The sequence below is a fragment of the Erithacus rubecula genome, assembly GCF_903797595.1.
Source record: "Erithacus rubecula genome assembly, chromosome: 9".
NCBI classification, from domain to species: Eukaryota; Metazoa; Chordata; class Aves; order Passeriformes; family Muscicapidae; genus Erithacus; species Erithacus rubecula.
The window spans coordinates 16,388,715-16,408,199 of record NC_136660.1 but is presented as its reverse complement, the minus strand read 5'-3'; the positions used below and the strand labels follow the sequence as shown (position 1 = coordinate 16,408,199).

General features: G+C 54.7%; 1 protein-coding gene and 1 long non-coding RNA gene across 4 annotated transcripts in view; one reads left to right on the top strand and one right to left on the bottom strand.

Moving 5' to 3' along the window:
* Positions 1 to 472: 472 nt before the first annotated feature.
* Positions 473 to 19,485, bottom strand: part of LOC306805021 — a 101,720-nt gene continuing 82,707 nt past the window's right edge. The window contains exon 2 of the long non-coding RNA XR_013775089.1: positions 473 to 1,048. This is a non-coding gene — a long non-coding RNA (uncharacterized lncRNA). The remainder of the gene's footprint in view (positions 1,049 to 19,485) is intronic.
* The window catches only part of PAX2 (paired box 2), an 84,671-nt gene continuing 83,449 nt past the window's right edge, over positions 18,264 to 19,485 (top strand). For 2 of the 3 annotated variants that reach the window (XM_079313164.1, XM_079313165.1), the window contains exon 1: positions 18,480 to 18,912. In XM_079313164.1, the coding sequence (XP_079169290.1) occupies positions 18,870 to 18,912 (43 nt within the window). In that variant the 5' untranslated portion in view covers positions 18,480 to 18,869. Of the gene's footprint in view, positions 18,913 to 19,485 lie in introns of all 3 variants that reach the window. The other variant, XM_079313163.1, reaches the window with a different exon arrangement.

Sequence of the window (19,485 nt, the reverse complement as noted above, 5' to 3'; positions counted from 1 at the left end):
ATGAAGTGGCCAAAACGTGTGCTGTGTGCCTAATTTTCTCTCCCTTACAGGCGTTAAGAAGAGTAATGAGAAATCGGCTGGAAATTAACTTGCTTCTGCCCCTGCAGCCTTCCCCCCTCATGAGAGACTGGAACTTTTATCCCCCTCACACACACTTTTATATCAACTGGTTCAGAGCCCGGGGGCTGCCGGGGTTGCGGGGCAAGGGGCGGGGGGGGGGGGGGAGGGAGCTGCTTGTATCAGAGTTAGGAGACAGACCTGCAAAGTTCCCTTTTCTCTACAGCTCCCAGACCATAACAGAGATTCTTGTCACAAGGACAATGGTTGTGTTCCCGGGAAAAGGTGAAAGGCACACGAGTTACATCTCCCCGGCTTTTACTCTCCCACTCAATGTTCCTCTCTCAGACCTACTGCAGCCTACAAAATACTGAAAACTCAGCGTGTCCAAGAGATCTGGGGACCAGAGAGACAATGGATGTAGGAGGGTATTTATTTTCTGTGCTTTAATATACGGAAACACATTATCATTGTTGTCATTATTGTTCCTCTTATCATTACTAGTGCCTGGAGTATTGGAGTTTTCCACCGAGGTTTGGAGTTTTCCATCGACGTGGAGACGGCGTGTAAGGACAGGCTGTCTGGGAAGGGAGAGCCACTGCTTCCTCACTTCTTGCACCTTGAGGTCTATTTTTTGTTGCTCCCGTAGCCGTTCCCCAACACTCGCCCCCGCGCCTAGCAAGAGCCGCGGAGCAAGGCAGCCCAGCCGTGCCGACCCTTGCTCCCTCCCCATCCTGGAGTAAGCCGCGTCCGGGGAAAAGCAGGTTCTTCCCTTTCCTCGACGTGCCGGGGAACTGTTGCTTCTGCGTATTGGCCCTGACCGAGCCGCTCCTGTTGCTGCCCCCGGGACCCCCGGGCTGCCGAGAGTGGCCAGGGCTGGAGAGCCGGGAGGGGCCAGCGCCCGCTGCCCTCTGCCCGACGGGAGGCGCTTGCCCGAGGGGAAGCTGCTCCCCCTGCTCCGGGGCTCTCGCAATGGAAGCTGGAAGTGAACCTAAAAAAGAAAAGTGCGGTGAAAAATAATTCTTACAGCTCAAAACAGCGTAAAGCTGAGATTTAGGAGCTCCATAAAATGCCAATGGGGAAATCACCTCGGCGCAGGCTGCCATAAATGTTTCAGCTTTTCTGTTCTAATTCTCATGTCTACCAAGTGTTTGACGGCTCTTAAAAACCTCTTTACTCCTTACTTATTTTCCTTTCTTTTATTTTTCTTTTATCCTTTCCTTTCTTATCCTTTCTCTTTCTCTGCCCCCTCACTCACTTCTTTCTGTCCACAAACGCTAGAAAGGTGGGGGGTTGTTTCACTTTTCCCAGATTTTCTATTTTTTCGCCCATTCTGTCCATTTATCCATCCATCCATCCATCCATCCATCCATCCATCCATCCATCCATCCATCCATCTATCCATCCGTCCATCTCCCTTTCATCATCAAATTAAACGTCCCCTTCTTTATTCAGACCTTTTTCTCTAATATCAGTAAAGATCAATGTCTGTCTGTCTACCCATTCATCCTGATTTCCATCTTCTCACTTAGTTCCGTGCTTCTTTTATTTTCACCTTCTTTTGCACATTGGCACAGGGCGTGCACTGCTGCCTCGGTCTCTCATGGTTTTTACGTGATCTTCCATTTTTCCTTTGCTCCGATTCTGACAACGGCGAGCGGAAGACCCGCGCCTACGTGTCAACCTCCCTCATTCCTATCCTAACCCACGCTGGGACTCTCCAGATTCCCCAAGCCCTGCTGATTCCCCTGGCTTTCGGACCCAGGCTGTCCCGAAGCACAGGGCGCTCGCAGGCCGTCTGGCTGCCGGGTCCTCTTCCTTGAGATAGAAACTTGTGTTGAACTACCTGGAGAAGGAATAAGAGGTCTCACCGACGTCTCCCCAGCTCTCAGGAGAGCATTGCCGCCCACCTGCACCCAGCCCCGCGCAGGGGGTGCGGTAGTCCCGACCAAGGGATTCGTTTTGCCAGCCACCGCCTCCAACCGGGACCACCAGCCGGGGCCATGGAAGCATTCTGGGAATCGCTTTTGAATCTAAACGTCAGCACAGGGCAGCGAGGGATGATCAGTTCCCGGCTAGGGGCTGGGGCAGTCCCCCGGCCGGGCCGAGCGCGGCCCCGTGCCCGGCACCGCCGATCTGCACTGCCCCCTCTGGCGGGACGCGCCCTCCCTGCCGGCACCGGGCCCGGGCCCGGGGCTGCTGCTGGCCCGCCGGGAGCCCCGGGCCAGCCAAACCGCGCCCTCCTCCCGCCTGCTCCCGAGCCGCTGCCTGATCTTGCCGGCTTCCCGCAGCCGGCCTGGTTTCGTGCCCCGGGGCGCCACCGGCGCGCCCGCCCAGCCACTCGTCCCGGCGCCACGTCCCGGTCGGCAACTTCACGCCAAGGCCCCTGCACCGACGTGGCCTAGCGCAGCTAATCCTGTTCCATCCCTCCCGCCCGCCTCCCATCCCCGCCAGCCCCGGGCACCCCGCCGGGGAGACCCGCAGGCAGCGATAGCCCCTGCGACTGCCATCCCACGGCAACCCTAACCCACCGCCCCCGAGCATTCACCCCACCCACCCCAAACTTCTCGCAAACTCCTTCCCACTCCGCTACTCCGACACCAGCTCAGCCACGGGAAAGGCAGCCTTTCCCCGTGCCAGAAGCATCCCTGCAACTTTGGTAGCTCCAGATACTCCTGCTCATCTCGTAGCCTCTACGGAACAGGGAGAGGCTCACTCCCTGCCCTGCTCCTCTCACCTCCCTCTTTGTCCTCCCCCGTTCCGCCATCACCATGAAAAAGCACCAGGTGGCCAGCCCAACACTAAGGCAATAGTGCGGAGCAGAGCGGCAGGGGCACGGACATCCCGCACCTCTGAAGTCACCCCGAAACTCTCGGGAAAGGGCTGGATCTGCCCGTGCACGGCTGCCGGCCGGACGAACCGCCGGGAGCGGTCTCCGAGTGCCGAAGTCCCCGGCCGGGGTCCAACCTCGGCTCTGGCTTGTATCTCCACTGCCTGTCCCTCCGCAGGTCCTCTTTTTAATATCCTCTCCACCCTTCAAAGGACACTCTGCCTCAGAGAAAGGGAGAGGAGAGAGGAGACGCTGGACAAAAAGAAAGGCACCCATTTCTTTACAATGCTCTCCAGCCAAGGAGTATGAATTTTCCCCCGCCACAGGAAATCGTCCCTGTTCCCGTGTCGCTAGTGTCTGCCCTATTACCTGTTGCACCACTTTCTGTCTCGGACTATGGGGAAACAGCATGTCTGCTTCCCTTTTGCACACCACAGCCCTATCAGGAGGTTTTTTTCCTCAAAACACTCCGTCCTGGTTTCTTTCCTAAAGGGTGCAGACAGCCAGAGGCCGAGCCCGCAGCGCAGGATTGGGGAGATTTTCCCGAGTGGTACGAGCGGCCGTGGCCAGGGGAAAGCGGCGGCCGGTGCTGGCTGGGAGCAGGGAGAGCCGCGCTCCCTCTGCCTCCGCATTTCCCTGGGAACTTTCTATTACGGAGTTAACTATTAACTGCAGGAAAGCAGGCAATTTTCTTCGGAATGCGAACTATTTCCTTTATCCAGCAGATAGATGTTTGAGGTGATTGATTAATATGGAAATTGATATTAAAATAAGTGTCGTAGAACACTTTCCCCGTAGTCACAGTCGCACGGCTACTGCCGCACGCAGGAACAGGGCAAGCAACGTGAACTGCTGCTGCCGAGGGCTTTCCTGGTTCGCCAAGAAATGTTTTAATTGTGAAATAATGCAGATATAATTATAATAGCTCGCATTAATACATCTGTACAGTGCTGAGCGAAAGGGCACACTGAGGGCGCACAGCAGCACTCACGGGGGAGAAGAAACGCCGGGGGTCCTGCCAGAAAGTGAAGGTGTTGGGGAAATGCCTGGCGCTCCCCTCGGGAGCAAAGGCGAGGGTCCAACGTGTCGGCAGAGTGAAGACCAGAAATATATAGACATGGTGTAGAGCCAAACAGGTACGCTGTAATCATTCGTGGGGCACCAGTCTGCTGCAAGGGGAGAAACAAGAAATTTTATCAGGGAAGTCTGTAATTCTAGACCCGCGTTATATTATACTTCAGCACAGCTTTAAGAGGAAGAGTCGTGTGTCCGTTAAGGCACTCATAATCGTCCTCTCCTTTTATCTGCAGCAGCACCTGCGCTCCTTGGTTAAGGGTCGCAGTCTGACACCGAAGAGGAATGTTACACACCGGGAAACTGGGAAATGTCCGGTTCCCGTTTATCCCGGCCCCACCGTGTGTTGCTGTTCTCCCTCGGCTAGCCTCGTGCTAATTAACCTGTGCCCCATTTAATTAAGAGAGGGCTCTCCTGGCGGTGCCCCCCGCTCTGCCCGACGGCGCGCAGCCGCACGTCTCCCCCGCCGCCCCGCCAGGCGCTGAACCCCCGGGCAGCCCCAGCGCCGCCGCCCAGCCCGCCCCAAGCCCCCGGGCAACCCGCCGACCCGCCCCACAACCCGCAGGGGTGGCTGGCATGGGCACCTGCTCTTCTCGGCCTGCTCGGCTCAGCCTCCTGACGATATTTTTCATGTTTCGCCCCCCCGTCCCCTCCCCGCCTTCACTTCTCTGCCGGTTCACACAAATATTTTATACAGGGAAGGGGGAATTTTCCAGTCTCTTCTTCTCCTTTTTCCCCCTCTTTCCCGGGTTTACCCCTCTCCCCATTGCTCCCTTCCCTTCTGTTTCCTTGCCCCTCGCCCCCCCGCCGCCGTTTGTTTGTCCCAATGCCCGGCCGATCATCGCGGTGTATGAAGTTCTAACTGGTTTGTGTCAGGCAGCTCTCTCTAAGCAGTCTGGCGTGACGGATTAAACATCAACTAGTTAAATAAAAATTAATATCAACTGCCTCCTAACTTCTAATGTCATGTTGTTTATAACTAATGAACTGATTAGGGGATAAACACATCAGGAAGACATTTCTGCTTCCCTGCTCTTTCGAGAGAGATTTGCAGAATTCAAAGTGAATCTCCCACAGTCCCTTCTGGGTTTCTCCCACACCAGTCTGGGGAGGGAGGACGGGGATTCCGTGGGGTTTGTTGGGGTAAGGTCGGAGGAATCTGGTGCATGTGTCAGGGTTAGCTGGACTTATTTAAATATCTCACCGAGGAAACATTTCAGCTCGGCTGCGAGCAGGGCTTGGGCTGCGGGGAGGTGAGGAACCACACCAGACAGATCCGGCGGCTGCTGAAGACCGGGCTGGAGACGACGTCTGAGGCAAATACTCGTTGCTGCGATTATTGACTTTTGGTGCCCCATTTTAATATTTTAAATGAAACCTTTTTTTTCTTTGCTTGAAGAGGCAATCGATGATTTTTAAGTGATATGAAGGAAAGCGTTCCCTCCGCCTTCCTTATTTTTACAATTCTTCACTTGTCTGGGGCGTGCTTTTCACCAGTCCGCGATGTTAACATTTTCCTAAACACTTTAGAAAAAGAAACACATGCACACACATAACCCCCAACTGCCTCATCTTGGAGAGGTCCCAAGCTTTTAAATACTGTTTGCCCAGCACCGCCGGCTCTGACAAGACAATAATAACAGGGGAAGCTTTTTAAAACCAATTTAGCAAATGCAGAAATGTAATTTTAATGAAGAATCGATAGCAGAATGGTTCATTTTTCCTGGGACTCCTTGTTGGAGCTGAGAGAGACTTTCAATCAATGGGGAGGTAGAAGGGGGGGAGTAGAAAGAGAGAAAGAAAAATATTCGTTCAGTGATGTCTTTAGCACTGGGAATTTTTCTTCTTTTCTTTAGAGCTTTGTTCTATTTATTATTTATTTATTTTCAGTCGCAAAGCCTTTATCTAAACGCGGTCGTAAGAGCAAGAAAAGGGACGAGTGGACAGATAAATGGATGGATGGATGGATGGATGGATGGATGGATGGATGGATGGATGGATGGATGGATGGATGGATGGATAAATAATCTCTCAGAGGCTAAAAGCTAGGCGCTCACAGAAGTAGACTTCACAGGATTGGCTTCTGCCGCCTCCAAACTAAACAGCGGAATCCCCGTTGCCCGCCACCCCACCTGGAGTCTGCCCGGACCCCGAGCTGAGAGCTACCAGCTCCCGGGTGGGCTGCGCCACCGTCCAGACCAATCCCCCTCCCGTCCCCGACGCGCTCCCCCCTCAGCCTGAGCCCACCGCCTCCCTTTTCAACTTGGAGGAAGTTCCTCCTCTGTCCCGCGTCCCCCTCTCCCTTGCCAGCCTCTCTCCGAGCACATTTTTATGGTAATAAGACAACAAATTAATCTGCTGTTGCAACAAGACTTCCCTACAGGTAGCCAGCTTGAAGGAGGGGGGCAAGGGGAAGCAGATTCAAAGTCCAGGCGTTGTCCCCCCTCCCGCAGGATCCCCGCGGGACCCCCCCCAGCCCCTTTCCTCCCTGGCTGCACAGCCCTGGTAGACTGGAGCAGGTGAGCCCCTCTCCAATTCTATAAGCAGCAGCGCTGCATTTGCTTTGATTGTTATTTATTTTCCCCTCCTTTTAGCCTGTCCCGGCTCAGTAGAGCGGCGTTTCTTTCTCTATGGCTGGCTATTTTTTTTTTTTTTTTTTTTGTGGTGGTGGTGGTGGTGGTGCTCTGGTGTGTGTGTGTTGTTATCTAAACCGTTTAGTTTTGGGTGGTTGCGCCTAGATCTCGAAAGTCAGCGGGGGAAAGCAAGACACCCAAGCGGGGAGGAGAGAAGCGAAGAAAAGGCCGCGGCGGATCTACTGGCTTGCAGCCGTCCCGGGGAGACGGGCCATTAGGCAGAGGAGCCATGGCTCAGAGCTCAGGGAGAGCAGGTAAGGCGGGGGGGCGCTGAATATTCAGCAGGGAGGGATGAGACCGTCACCCCCAACTCCCTCCTTTGGCAGGAGGCAGCCTGCTTCTGCTCTCCTCCACGCACACCCTCCTCGCCTCGCCAGATCCCCCTCTAACACTTGCTATCTCACCTGATAAATACCCCTTTTCCTTACGGGTGTCCGCCTCAGCGCCCCTCGAAGGGCTGGGTTCCCACCGCGTTCACCGCGGGAGCTTGGCAAGGACCCGCAGAGGCGAGCGAGAGCCGGGCCGAGCCCCGGTCCGTTCCCTGCCGGCCCCTCAGCGGCCCCGGGCGCTTTGCCTCGCCGCCCTCCGGGCGCCCCGGGCAGCCGAGCCAGCCCCTCCATCGGCCTTTGTCTATTTGTCCCAATCCCGGAGGTCCCTCCCGTCCGCATAAAGTTCAGGGCTTTGCTTAAACTCTTCCTCCACCGACTCTCTCCCTATCTCGGGAAACTCTGCTCGCCGTGCTGGCTCTGGATCTGCGCTGTCCCCGCCTCGGGCCCCTCGGGCAGCCCATCGCCTCGCCCGGGCTCTGCGGGGCCGCAGCGCGGGGATGGGGCGGGCGGGGGCCGCGACTGCCTCTGAGCCCCCAAACCTGCTCCGCCGACGGACGCGTCTCCGGATCGCCCCCGTCTCCCAGTCAGCAATTTTATGATTTGCAAACAAAGCTTCAAACAAACCCCGCCGGAGAGGTTTTCCTCGGCGCTGCCGCTCTCGGTAAAAGCACAACTACTCGGTTTGGTTCCCTCAAATTAAGTATATAAACAGAGCTTTAATTTAGAGATTTTTTTTGGTTGGGGGGAAAGGACACAGAGGCTTAAAATACAAACCTCGCAGACTGCCAGCACGCAGCCCCGGCTGCCAGTCGTTTGCTGCAGGGGAGGCTTGGAAAAGAAAGGCTGCGGCGGGCGCTGAGAACCGAGGCTAGGAACCGGAGCTAACAGCGCTGGTTTTCCTTTGTAATTTCTGATGGAGTCGCAGGGTGAAATATCCCCCACCTAGAGAGAGATTCAAGTGCACAGACAGACATGTACGGGAGGCAAATAAAAATATTCGCCCTTCAGGAAACCACATCTTTTCTGTCGATAGTTTCCCCACATACAAATGTGTGTGCACCACCTCTGTAAATCTCAATATTAAACACGTTGTGTGCGAATATATATATATATGCATATACACGTGCAAGCTTATGTTTTCATAATCGAACCAATTAAATCTATTATATATGCTGTATACTATATATAAATATGACAAAGATTCACCAAAACGTAAAAGAAAATTACAAAGGCAACGAAAAAGGCCTCCTAAAAGAAAAGGCCACAGAGGCAGTATTTTTTCTATTCTGCACCAAAAATCTTCTGAGTTAAAAATGAAAAAAACCTTCAAAAAGTTTGCACACCTCTCTGTTCCTTTTCCCTTCTGTGTTTTTAAAGGATCTGCCGAAGTCCCTTTGCATCTGAGGTTTAAATAGGGAGATCAATAGAAAACAGTTGTAATGATCTAATTAATTATGGCAAAATTAAAAGCGAGTAGAAAATCAATCTCTGATGGTGTTGAAGATGGAATTAAATTGATAGTCCATCTGTTCACCTCCTAGACCGTATAAATATGCAACCCAAGGACGGAGCTAATGGGATCGAGCTGCCTGGGAGACTCTCTCATTCTGTCTCTCTTCTTTTTACTTCATTCCTTCCCGAAGTTCAGCCCCGTAGCCCCCGTGTTCCCGCTCGCAGCCCTCTGTTCACCCAGCGTTCCCCCTCTTGCTGGAGACGCGCAAAACGCTGCTTGTGCCGAGCAACTCAAACCGGCAGCAGAAGCCCGCAAATCTGAGGGTACAAAGCCGTGTGGTTGGGAGGGGAAAAAAGAAAGCTGAGGAGACAGCGTTCAGTGAGAGCGTGCTCCCTATCGTGCTGTTTTTAAATCAAACGGACACGATGATGATGACGATGACAACGGAATAGTTTGAGGATGTTCTCCTCCTTCTGAGTGTCTTTTTTACATTGGTCGTGGGTTCAGGAAAGTCAACCCTTTCTGTAGCTGGATTTCTATAAAATACTGTGTGTGTTCTGTCAGGGAGAGGCGACAGATTGAATTAATTTTGTTTGTCCGGTATTCCCGACTGTGAAGCTCTAAGAGCAGAGACCCAACGGGAGGCCCTCGGTGCCGCCCTGTCCCGGCGCTGTCCCCCTTCCCCACACCTGCCCTGTCCCCGCCGGGCCAACTTTCCCCAAGTGGGCACTGGGCACTCCTGCGCCGGGCTGTCCTCGGGCTTCCACCCGCCTGGCCACCACGGCGACATTCTGCTGAACGACCAGCGCCACTTGAAAATAAAGGAGAATCGGTGTAATTGCTAAATTAGAGGCATTACTGTATTTGCCCGTTAAAAAAAAAAAAAAAAAAAAAAAAAAAAAAAAAAAAAAAAAAGCAATAAATACCCTCTTTCCCCCATTTCCGCGGTAATTTCTAGGTGCGGAGCATACGCTAACAGCAGGGAGAGCTAGGGCGAGCTGTCAGGCTGGAGGAGTTCCCCGCCATCCCGGCCGCTTTTTAATCGTCAAAAATTAAAGCTAGGGGCTGCGGTTCCCCTGGAAAATAACCAATGAAACAGACGATACTATTGCCCGGGTTAGAGCTGCGTGGGGTGGGACTGTGGGGGAGGGTCGCTTAATAAGTTGAGCCTAAATATAAGTCAGCTAAGACGGGGGATCCCGGGCCCAGATCTAACCGCGTGTGCACACCCCCACTATCGGGGCGAAAAAAATTGACCTTATCTCACCAAGTTGTGTCAATTTAGTTCTGCCAAACCCCGAGAGCCGACGGAGGGAGTCCCGCCGGCTTCGCCTGCCGCCCCCAGCGCCGCGCCGAGGCTGGAGCCGGTCCCGGAGCCCCGCGCAGGGCCGAGCGGGGGAGAAGGGGAGGGGGGAGGGCGGGTCGGGTCGGGCTCTGCCTGCGGGGACTTCCCTGCCAAAGTTTGCCTTCCCCTCACACTTCCCCATCCGGCCAAAAAGAGTGCCCCGGGGGCGGAGGGGGGTGGGCGAGGTGGGGGGAGAGCAGCCCGCAGCACCAATCGGATTTATTAATTGATGTATTGAAAAGAAAGATTGACTGACATCTCCTAATGGAAATTACAGCCTCACTTTCCTACCGCACGCTGCCCTCCCGGCTATCCCTTCATAAAGAAACCCTTGAGGCTAAAGGTAGATTTTCATTTAAAGTGCCCCAGTCCTCAATTTCACAGATTAGATACATTTTAAACACAGACGCACATATTGCAAATTAGAAGCTAATTTAATTATAAATCAAAACTGGGCATAAATCTGCGCTCACCACAAAGGATCCATCTAATGCTAGAAAAAACCACCTCCCCTAACCCTGGAAAACTGCCTTGCAGAAATTACACTACATATACATTGGCAAAGTTATGGATTGTGAACAGTTTAAAGATATCCACGGGAGATATTTTTCCCCACGCTGGGGGAAGGGTAAAGCCCCGTGTGTCAGAAATCCGCCGTTCACATGGTGACAATTTCTCTTCCTCCTAGAGAAAGGAATTCTCCGACAAATTAAAGTTTGCATTGATGTAGAAGGTTGTAATTCTGAACTTACAGGCTGGGAGGGAGTCAGAAGAGGCAGATTTTTGAAGTCCAGCAGATCAGGATCAACAACCACGCACACACACACGCACACACGCACCCACAGAGCCGGGATTCTTATTGATTAGTGACGTTTGGTTTGCAAATCTCAGAGGAGAGAAAGGAAAGTACCAGTGTCCGAGTGAGGAGAAGGAAAGGCAGGCACCCGGGAACAACGCTCCGCGCTCGGAAAACCTCCCTCCCTCTGTGCGTCCCTCCATCCCGGATCCGCTCGTCCTCTCTCCTCTCTGCGTGCCCTCTCCCGCGCCCGCACAGTTGCTCCCTGACTTCGCATCCCACCCGAGCTGCCCAGATGAGGCAGCCAGGGAAACTGGAGGGATTTGGTGTTGGCTCACAGTTCAGTCCTTGCCCACCCCCTCCACCTTCCAGGTCCTTTTTATAAGTTAGAATTCTCCATTTCCTCCACCCTTCTTTTAATCTCTGTCTCTCTTCCTCCACTACGCTGAGAGACACCCCCACTTCTTTCTGCCCCTCCGTTTCCACGCATACTTCATCCCTCTGTGTCTTCCTCTTCAGAGGCAGTAAACTCCGAGGCCATTAACAGCTGATGTTAAAGAGGCATGAGTCTTCCTGCCACTTTTTTTAATTAAGCGCTTAACTTGAGCTTTGGCGGCTCCCAGCCAGGGGAAGGGAAGGAGCGAGCCCGTCTTTGCGAATGGCACAGGAGGAGAGAGAGCTAAATTCGCCCGTTTTCCCGGCTTTCCCACAAAGAGGGGAAGGGGGAAGAAAGTTTCCCCACCAACTTACGCGCAGTTTCTCCTGAAGCCCTGCAGACTCGCATCTTTTCCCCCGCAGCCAATTCAAGTACTGCTCTGCAAGCAGGACCCCCCACACCCGGCCGGGCAAGCCCCAGCCCTCACCTGCGGCTCTCGCACGGGGCGGAGGGGACGCGCCAGGTCCTTTGTTGGTGCGTTTCCAGCCTTTGTTTAGCGGTGGAAACGAGCCTGCCTTCCCCGACCCAGCTCCCTGCGCATCCCATCCGGCCGGAGAGCCGGCCGTGGCGGAGGGGAGCGGGGGACAGAGGCAGGGCTCGGGAACCACTGCCAGAAACGCGACCGCAGCAACTTTCTCTGGGGAGGTGGATTTGTGTGTGTATAGAAATTGTTCGGGCTCAGCTTGGCTGTGAAGGAAAAGAAGGAAAAGGAAGGAAGGAAGGAAGGAAGGAAGGAAGGAAGGAAGGAAGGAAGGAAGGAAGGAAGGAAGGAAGGAAGGAAGGAAGGAAGGAAGGAAGGAAGGAAGGAAGGAAGGAAGGAAGGAAGGAAGGAAGGAAGGAAGGAAGGAAGGAAGGAAGGAAGGAAGGAAGGAAGGAAGGAAGGAAGGAAGGAAGGAAGGAAGGAAGGAAGGAAGGAAGGAAGGAAGGAAGGAAGGAAGGAAGGAAGGAAGGAAGGAAGGAAGGAAGGAAGGAAGGAAGGAGGAAGGAAGGAAGGAAGGAAGGAAGGAAGGAAGGAAGGAAGGAAGGAAGGAAGGAAGGAAGGAAGGAAGGAAGGAAGGAAGGAAGGAAGGAAGGAAGGAAGGAAGGAAGGAAGGAAGGAAGGAAGGAAGGAAGGAAGGAAGGAAGGAAGGAAGGAAGGAAGGAAGGCTTGAGGCATATCTATCACTTTGTAGTGCATGTGTGAAGAAGTCTGCTTCCAACTTCCCCCGCCGGCCCAGACGAGGGAGTGGAGCGAAGCGGTCGCCCCTCTACCCGGCGGGTCTTTTTGTGCCATCATTTTTGGAGATGTGAATCCCAAGCAGTCATTACCACATTTTGGCCCCTCTGACTGCTGGAATTACCCTTTCCGGGGACTTTAATGGGCAAGCCATAGGGTTTTTCGCTGATCCGCAGCAGTTTTCGCTGCCTCCCCGTTTTTATGGGTGTATTATAGTTAGGGGTTATATAAATGTTTTTGCGTGTGATAACTGTAAATCCTAACATTTGCAAATCGCCCTGAGGCAAACTAACCTTGGACGGGCAGATAGAGGGAGGGAGGATCTCCCACTACTGCTGATTAAAAGGAGACTTTAATAAGCGTCTAATTCACTCATCGGGAGTTTTATGGAGAAATTAGAGGACAAAAAAAAAAAGACATCTCCAGCGTGGGGGGGAGGACGCAGTAGAGGGGGGCTCCCACGCCTCTACCCCAGCGGCAGCCCAGGGCAAAGGCAAGAGACAGCTGGGCCTTGCCAGTGGCACAGTCTCCTATCACGAAAGAGGTAGAGTTCACATCTGGGCCAGATCGTTTTTGGGTCAGAGGGCAGCACGAAATCCTCCTGCCCTGACGCCCACTCCGCAGCTTTGGGGCAAAGAAATGAGCAGGCAGACGACCGGAGGGGCTCTGAGACTGCAGGACAGACAAAAGCAGAGATCGGTGGCAGGAGTTTTGTGGCGAGCGGGTGAAGCTGGCCCGTGGAGGCCGCCTCGACGGGAAACAGGTCTGGGGACCCCACTTGCAGCGGGGCTCCTCCAGCCCGCGCTGGGTGCGATGTTCGGGGGCAGGGATGGAGCGAGGCCCCACCTCAGTGCTGGGAGCCGTGTGCCCCCTCCCTGCCTGCCTCCTTAGGGTGGGAAGGGGCAGGCTGGGGTTGCCTGTGCTGAGGCCGCCCTGTCCCCGTATGTCTGTGGCCCGGGAAGCTTGGAGACTCGCCCCAGCCCCGGCCGTCCCGATACGCTAAGAGACGGCTTTGTTGCAGAAGTGTCTCTTCACATTGTTGGCTCTCCCCCTGCTCCACTCTTTCTTTTTTTTCCTTTTCTTTTTTTTTTTCTTTCCTTTCCTTTTTTTTTTTTTCTTTTTTTTTTTTTTTTTTTTTTTTTTTTTTTTTTTTTTTTTTCCCCTCAATGAGGCTGCAAAAGGTCTTCGGCTTGTCTCGTTTTTGTGGCAAACGCTCTCTTGTAAAGAGGAGAGGTTAAAGTGTCGGTGACTGAATAAAGAGCAGCACACGTGGGCTATTACCATTCAGGGCAAACAAATGCAGAGAAGGGAAAAGCCAGCAGCAGGCAGGGCGAGGGGGGAGCGCAGCCCCCCGGTACACACACGCACCCGCCCCGCTGGCAGGGCCCGGCCGCCGGCCTCCTCGCGGCCCCGGCGTCCCCCAGACATGCAACCCACCCATGGCTCACAAAAGAGCTAGAGAAAGAGAGAGGGGGAGACATGAGGGGGTCTTAGATGGGAAAAAAAGAAAGTAGCTTTAGGGGGAATGTGCTGTGGAGTGTGAAATTGCAGCCCGTGGTGCTCCATATTGTACCAGAAGCTCTCCAAAAACTCATCCTCCAACGTGACCAGAGGTGCTTAGAGGGGGAGAGAGAGGGAGAGGGGAAGAGGGGCTAGGAGACACAGGGGGAGGGGAAGGATGGGGGTCTTTTATTCTTTTCGCGCCCTCTTTCTTATTAATTGTTCGTTTAAAACCTAACTTCATGTTTATTTGTTAAACTTGGCCACCAAGAGCAATCTCGGGTCTTCTGGGCAGAGCGGCTGGGGGGGACGGGGAGGAGCAGCTGGACGCTGGCTGCCTCTCCCTGCCCTGCTCGGCCCTGCACACCCCTCGGAAATCTCCCACAGCTTCGGTCCTGTTTCCATATCTCCACGTTACTGCTCGGTACCTCCGTCCTGCCCCATCACCCGCTCCCCTCTGGTATGACCAGACCACAACACCCCTACAGCAAAGATGTGGGTACCCCTTTCATCTGAGTGTTTGTTGGCGAGAGGCAGCGAGAAATCTCTGGCCAGAAATCATCCTGTCCTAAGACAAAGCACCCCAAAAGTGGTCCAGGAATGTTTTATCAAAGCGTCCCCCTCCTTGAAGATCCCTCTGACACTCATACACATGATGACTCCTTCCCTTAAATGCTCACATCTTTGGGGGTGGGGGGGGTGGGGGGGGGAGGTATAATTTTTTTCCTCTATCTTTTAACAGACAGGGATTTCACCACCGACTTTCTCACAGTGAAAGTTAAATTAGTTGACACAGAAACTGTTAGAAAAATACACCTAGAAGGTCAGTGTAGGTTTATTTTGTGAACTCATAAATATGGTGCTGAGAATTATAAGGGTTGAACTAAACCACTTCCAAACTACCAAGATTTAGACTGTAAGTGTTTGTGCACTTCACAAGGGGAAGAAGGCAGGGTGGGAGCCGACAATTTAGCGGCATCTCCATGGCATACAAATCCCAAACTTCCACCTCTGCAGCACACTGTCCTATACGCATCCCATGGCCAGAGATCACGTTTAGCTGTTTTCCAGTGTAATTTACTACAGACAACATGGAAAAAAAAAAAACAGGGAACCGACGTGGGTGCAAGTCCTGGCTTTGGAGCCAATTGCAATTGCAGTCACCAGTGTTTGGTCCAGGCCTGAGCCCTCCGAGGGGCTCCCCCGCCGCCCGACCCCCATTGTTCCTGGGCACAGCGCCCTTCCGAGCGGGCAGAGGAGCAGGGGGAGCAGTTTCCGACAGCAGTGTCTGTAGAACTGGTTCCCAGGGACAAGGCGAGTTCGGGAAGCCAAGGCAGCACGGGAGAACTCAAAGGACTTGGAAGCGAAGCTGACAGGGCCCTCGAGGTTATGTGTATTGGAACCAAGGGTGGGAAACAGGATCAATGGAGAAGATTTCGTCTTGATCAGCTGGAGAAAGCCAGCTAATGAAGCAGATCGAAAGATTGCTATCATTGCAACTCCCCCAAAAAGTTTATTTTTCTTGAAATTTCCGCAGAAAGGCGGCTGCCTCTTTTGAAGTGTTAATGTTTCTAGCTTGGGGGAAGGCGAGGGGGGGAAGGCTGGGTTAGAGAAGAAGGGGGAGATCCTCAGATTCTCTTTGAGAAAAAGAAATAAAAGCAAGAGAGAAAAAAGGAAAAGGGAAGCAAAGCAAAGAAAAGATTAATCTAAAGTGGGAGAGGGAAATAAGCACACAAGGCTCTTGAAGTGGAATAGATGCGAAGCTATGAGAGTGGAAAGAGGCCCGTGGTCTTGGCCTCGCCCGGTCCCTCAGGGCACACCCCAGTGCCCGGGGACGCACGGACAGCCCGGTATTTTTAATTTGTGTTGGCAGAAATTGTTCAGTGGATTTAAATGTTGACAAAGCAATACTTCCAGGAACTCTGATGTGGGAAGGGGCACCAGGTGATATTGTGGTATGTGCGGTGGGGGAATGGGACAACGAGCCTTCCCTTCCCTTCCCTTCCCTTCCCTTCCCTTCCCTTCCCTTCCCTTCCCTTCCCTTCCCTTCCCTTCCCTTCCCTTCCCTTCCCTTCCCTTCCCTTCCCTTCCAAGCTGTCTTGTTCCACCAGGCTCAGGGCTCCCCGGTTTACTCGGGTTACCTCCGTGCCGTGCTATTCCTACTTCGTGTCGCAGACAGCCCATTTTGTGTATTTCTCGAGCCTGTTATTCCTGTCCTTATTCTCAGTGATATGGGAAAACAGTGAGGAAACTAAGGCAGAACACATTATCGGGAGGAGGTTTTGGGATTCGCCGGCTGCCCCACCAAGCTGCTGCCTCCACACCGTACCATCTCTGAGAGAGGGTCCACGAGCTCACCAAGTGTTAGTGCAGGCGCAAGGAGTTCCCTTCCACCCGGCATTGCCAGGGGATCCCTCCCGCATCTCCCGCTCTGCTTTTGGGCTCGGCTCTGTGCCTGGGCACGGCCCCAAGAGCGGGGGGCAGACAGGGCTGCCTGGGGCAGGAGGGAGGGAGGAAGGCCGGGGGTGACTGCTGGAAGACAAGAAGCGACCGAGACCGGTCAGTGACGGAGAGTTGTGACGGAGACTTGTAACAGGGCCGTTTCCAGCCACGGGCAGCTCGGGAGGGGTTCCCGGCAGCAGCGATAAGCGGGCTGCGGGCCCCACGGCGAACGGGAGGCTCTACTGCCGGGGGGACCCGACAGCCACCGTTGTCCCATCGTGCCGTGCCGTGCCGTGTCGTGCCGTGCCGTGCCGTGCCGTGCCGGGCCGGGCCGGGCCGGGCCGGGCTGGGGTCCCGGCAGGATCGCGGTGGCCCGGGCTCGCCGCCGGCCGTTCCCCGCTCTGCAAGCGACCGGAGGGCTCCATCTAGAGGCCGCGGCGGGAGCGGCGTCCCCGCACCGGGGCCCGGCCGCTCCTCAGCCCGAGCGGGTCCCGCCGCGGCCGTGCCGGGCCCGGGGCGCCGGTGGGGACCTGGGCGGTGGGCGAGCTGCGGCCGGCGGGTCAGAGCCACGGCGCGTCCCCGGTGAGCAGGGCGCCCTGCCCGGCAGCGGCCGCCCCCAGCTTGGCGTGCGGAGGGAGCTCCCCGGGAGAGACGGAGCCGTGCTTTTGCCTTGGCCAAGATCAGATGCTGAGCGGGCAGAGCAGAGCCCCCCAGTCCCAGGGAAAATTCACCCTGCGCAGGAGCTGCTGCCAGGGGCGGGCAGGGCCGGCTCAGCCGTGCCCGCCGCGCCTGTCCGCAGCGCAGCCCCGCAGTCACCGAGGACTCACTCCCATGTAATCCCGGAGGTGTAACAAAAATTTTATTTTTCAAACCATCTTTTTTTTTTTTTTTTTTTTTCACACAAGGGAAAGAGAGAGAGGAGAGAGAAAGATAAAACATCAGCTGAAGTGCCAAAATGATTTATGAGACAGTGGAAAATATTTCATAAAGATCTCTCAGACATTCTTTACTTAAAGCAGTTAGAAAAAAAAAGGAGGGGGGCCTGTTTTGTGACAGATAAGCAGAGAGATGGGGAAGGATGAAAGAAGAAAAGAAAGGCAGTACATTTCAGGTGATGGTAAGCTCTCAAGTTTGAAAATCAAAATAGAGCTCACAGCAATTTCTGTCTTGCTTTTTTGCCCTTGGTTATTACCCTAAGAAGGTAATATTGCTCTATATTGTTCTGCTAGGTCAAAGCCATGTCTCTTTTAGCAGTAGACTTATTTATAAAATAATTTTAAAATCCCACCCTAGCATTAAGGAAAAAAAAAAAAAAAAAAAAAAAAAAAAAAAAAAGAGAGAGAGAAGCAGCAGAGATGTGGAGATGTGGAAATGTGGAAAGTGTGAGGTTGGATTTGCCGTTATTTCCCCAAATACATGTGAGGGAAAACTTTGCAATGACTGAAAGGGGCCTAATCTCTTGGTTTAAAGAGGTGCAAGAAGCTTGCTTGTTCTTTCGTTCTCTCTCTGTCTCGCTTTTTCTTTCTTCTCTGTCTGTCTAGCGTCTATTTATTTTTCTTTTTTTATACATTCCTCTCTTGATCTGTCTCTCCTCTGGCTGTCCCTCTGCTTTTTCTTTTCCTTCTTCTCTCTCCTTCACCTCCTTTCTTTCTTTCTCCCACACTAAGCCGCACACCACGGAAGCCTTGATGTGTATCGAATCCCCCTCCTGTCCCGCTTTACCCCGAGTAAAGTCTCCGGTTAAAAAAGCGGAGCGTGAGAAGGGAGGTGAAACTAGCAAGGCGTGTGTGCTTGTGTTAAATAAGGGAGTTAAGGATCCTGAGCCGCAAGTGACAACAAAGCGGGGCTCGGGTGGGTTCCCGCGGGCCGGGCAGGGGCGCCGCCGCCCCGCACACGCGCGGCCCGGGGCGCTCGGAGCGCGGGGCCGGGGCTCCCCCGCCGCGGGTCCCGCAGGCAGCGCCCCCCCCGCGCCGAGCGCCGCCGGCCCGGCCCTCCTCTCTCTGCTCTCCTCTCCCCTCTCCTCTCCTGGCCGCGCTCGGCTCGGCGCGCTGGCGAATCAGAGAGTGTCGGAATCTATTGCCTTTGTCTGACAAGTCATCCATCTCCGGGGAGGCGGGCGGGGGGCTGAGGGCGCTGCGGCTTTTAGAGAGACACACACCGGGAGCGGAGGCTCCAGTCTCCGGCCCCGGCTTCACGCAAGCACTTCCCACCTCGGGCGAAAGTCCGCCGGGCGCCGGATCCGCCGCCCGGCCGAGAGGAGGGGTCGCGCCCGCCCGCCGCTCGCCGCTTTCCCGGGGATTGCTACTCTGCTTTGAACTTAAATGAACTAGCCCCGGACCGCGGGAGGAGGAGGAGGGAGAGCCGCGTCCTCCTGCGCCTTCTGCCGCCTGGCCGCCGGCCGCACCTTGCTCCGGCACCCCCTCCCCGCCGCCGGGGATGCTCTGAGCCCTCCCAGCCATGACACCCACCTGCCCCCCGGCGCCGCCAGTCCCTCGCTCCCACGGACTCTGCTGACTCCCCCAAGGCCGGCGCAGCCCTCCCGCCCCTCGGAAAGTACTTCGCTGCCCGTTCCGCCGGGCCGGGGGCCCAGCGCATCCCGCCGCTCTCCTCCTCCCCTCTCCTCGTGTGCTTTTTTGTTTTGCTTCCCTTTTTTTTTTTTTTTTTTTTTTTTAATTTTTTTCTCCCCTAAGTCTTGAAGTTGAGTTTTAGAGGCGACACGGCGGCTTCAGCCGATTTCTTCCCCTTCCTTTGCCTCCCCATGGATATGCACTGCAAAGCAGACCCCTTCTCAGCAATGCACCGTGAGTACTGGAGCCCGGCTCCTTCCGCTGCTGTCCCTTTCTCATCCTTTCATTCTTCCTTCCCCAACCATCCTTCCTTACCTGATCCTCCTCTAAGTCCACCTTTCCACCCTGGCCGACACCGGGCTTAGAGAGGCGTTCAGAAGGCAGGACGGACACTGTCGGCCCGAGCAGCAGAGCGAGGATGCCGGGCAGCCCCGGAGCTGAGGGGAGCAGAGCTCCTCCGTGCCGGCAGTGGGGCGGGGGCCAGGACCCCCGTCCGAGGCCAGGGCACTGAGTGCGGCTGTGCCTGCGCTGGTGCCCTGAGTGCGCGAAAGGAAACCCCCTCCGAGCCAGAGATATCCTCCGCAAATACACTTTACCCATCGCCCGCAGACAACAAGAGTTGATTCTGACTCGTGCCAGCCCCCGGGACGGGCCCTTTCCCTGTCCGTGCCCAGCCGGGCCGGGACACTCCGCCACCCTCCGCGGCTTTAACCCCCCAGATTTCCTCGAGATCCGATGCTGTTTGCTTTGATTTCGGATTTCGATGGCAGAGAGGGGAGACGCCAGTTTCGAATTAATGGCGGGTTA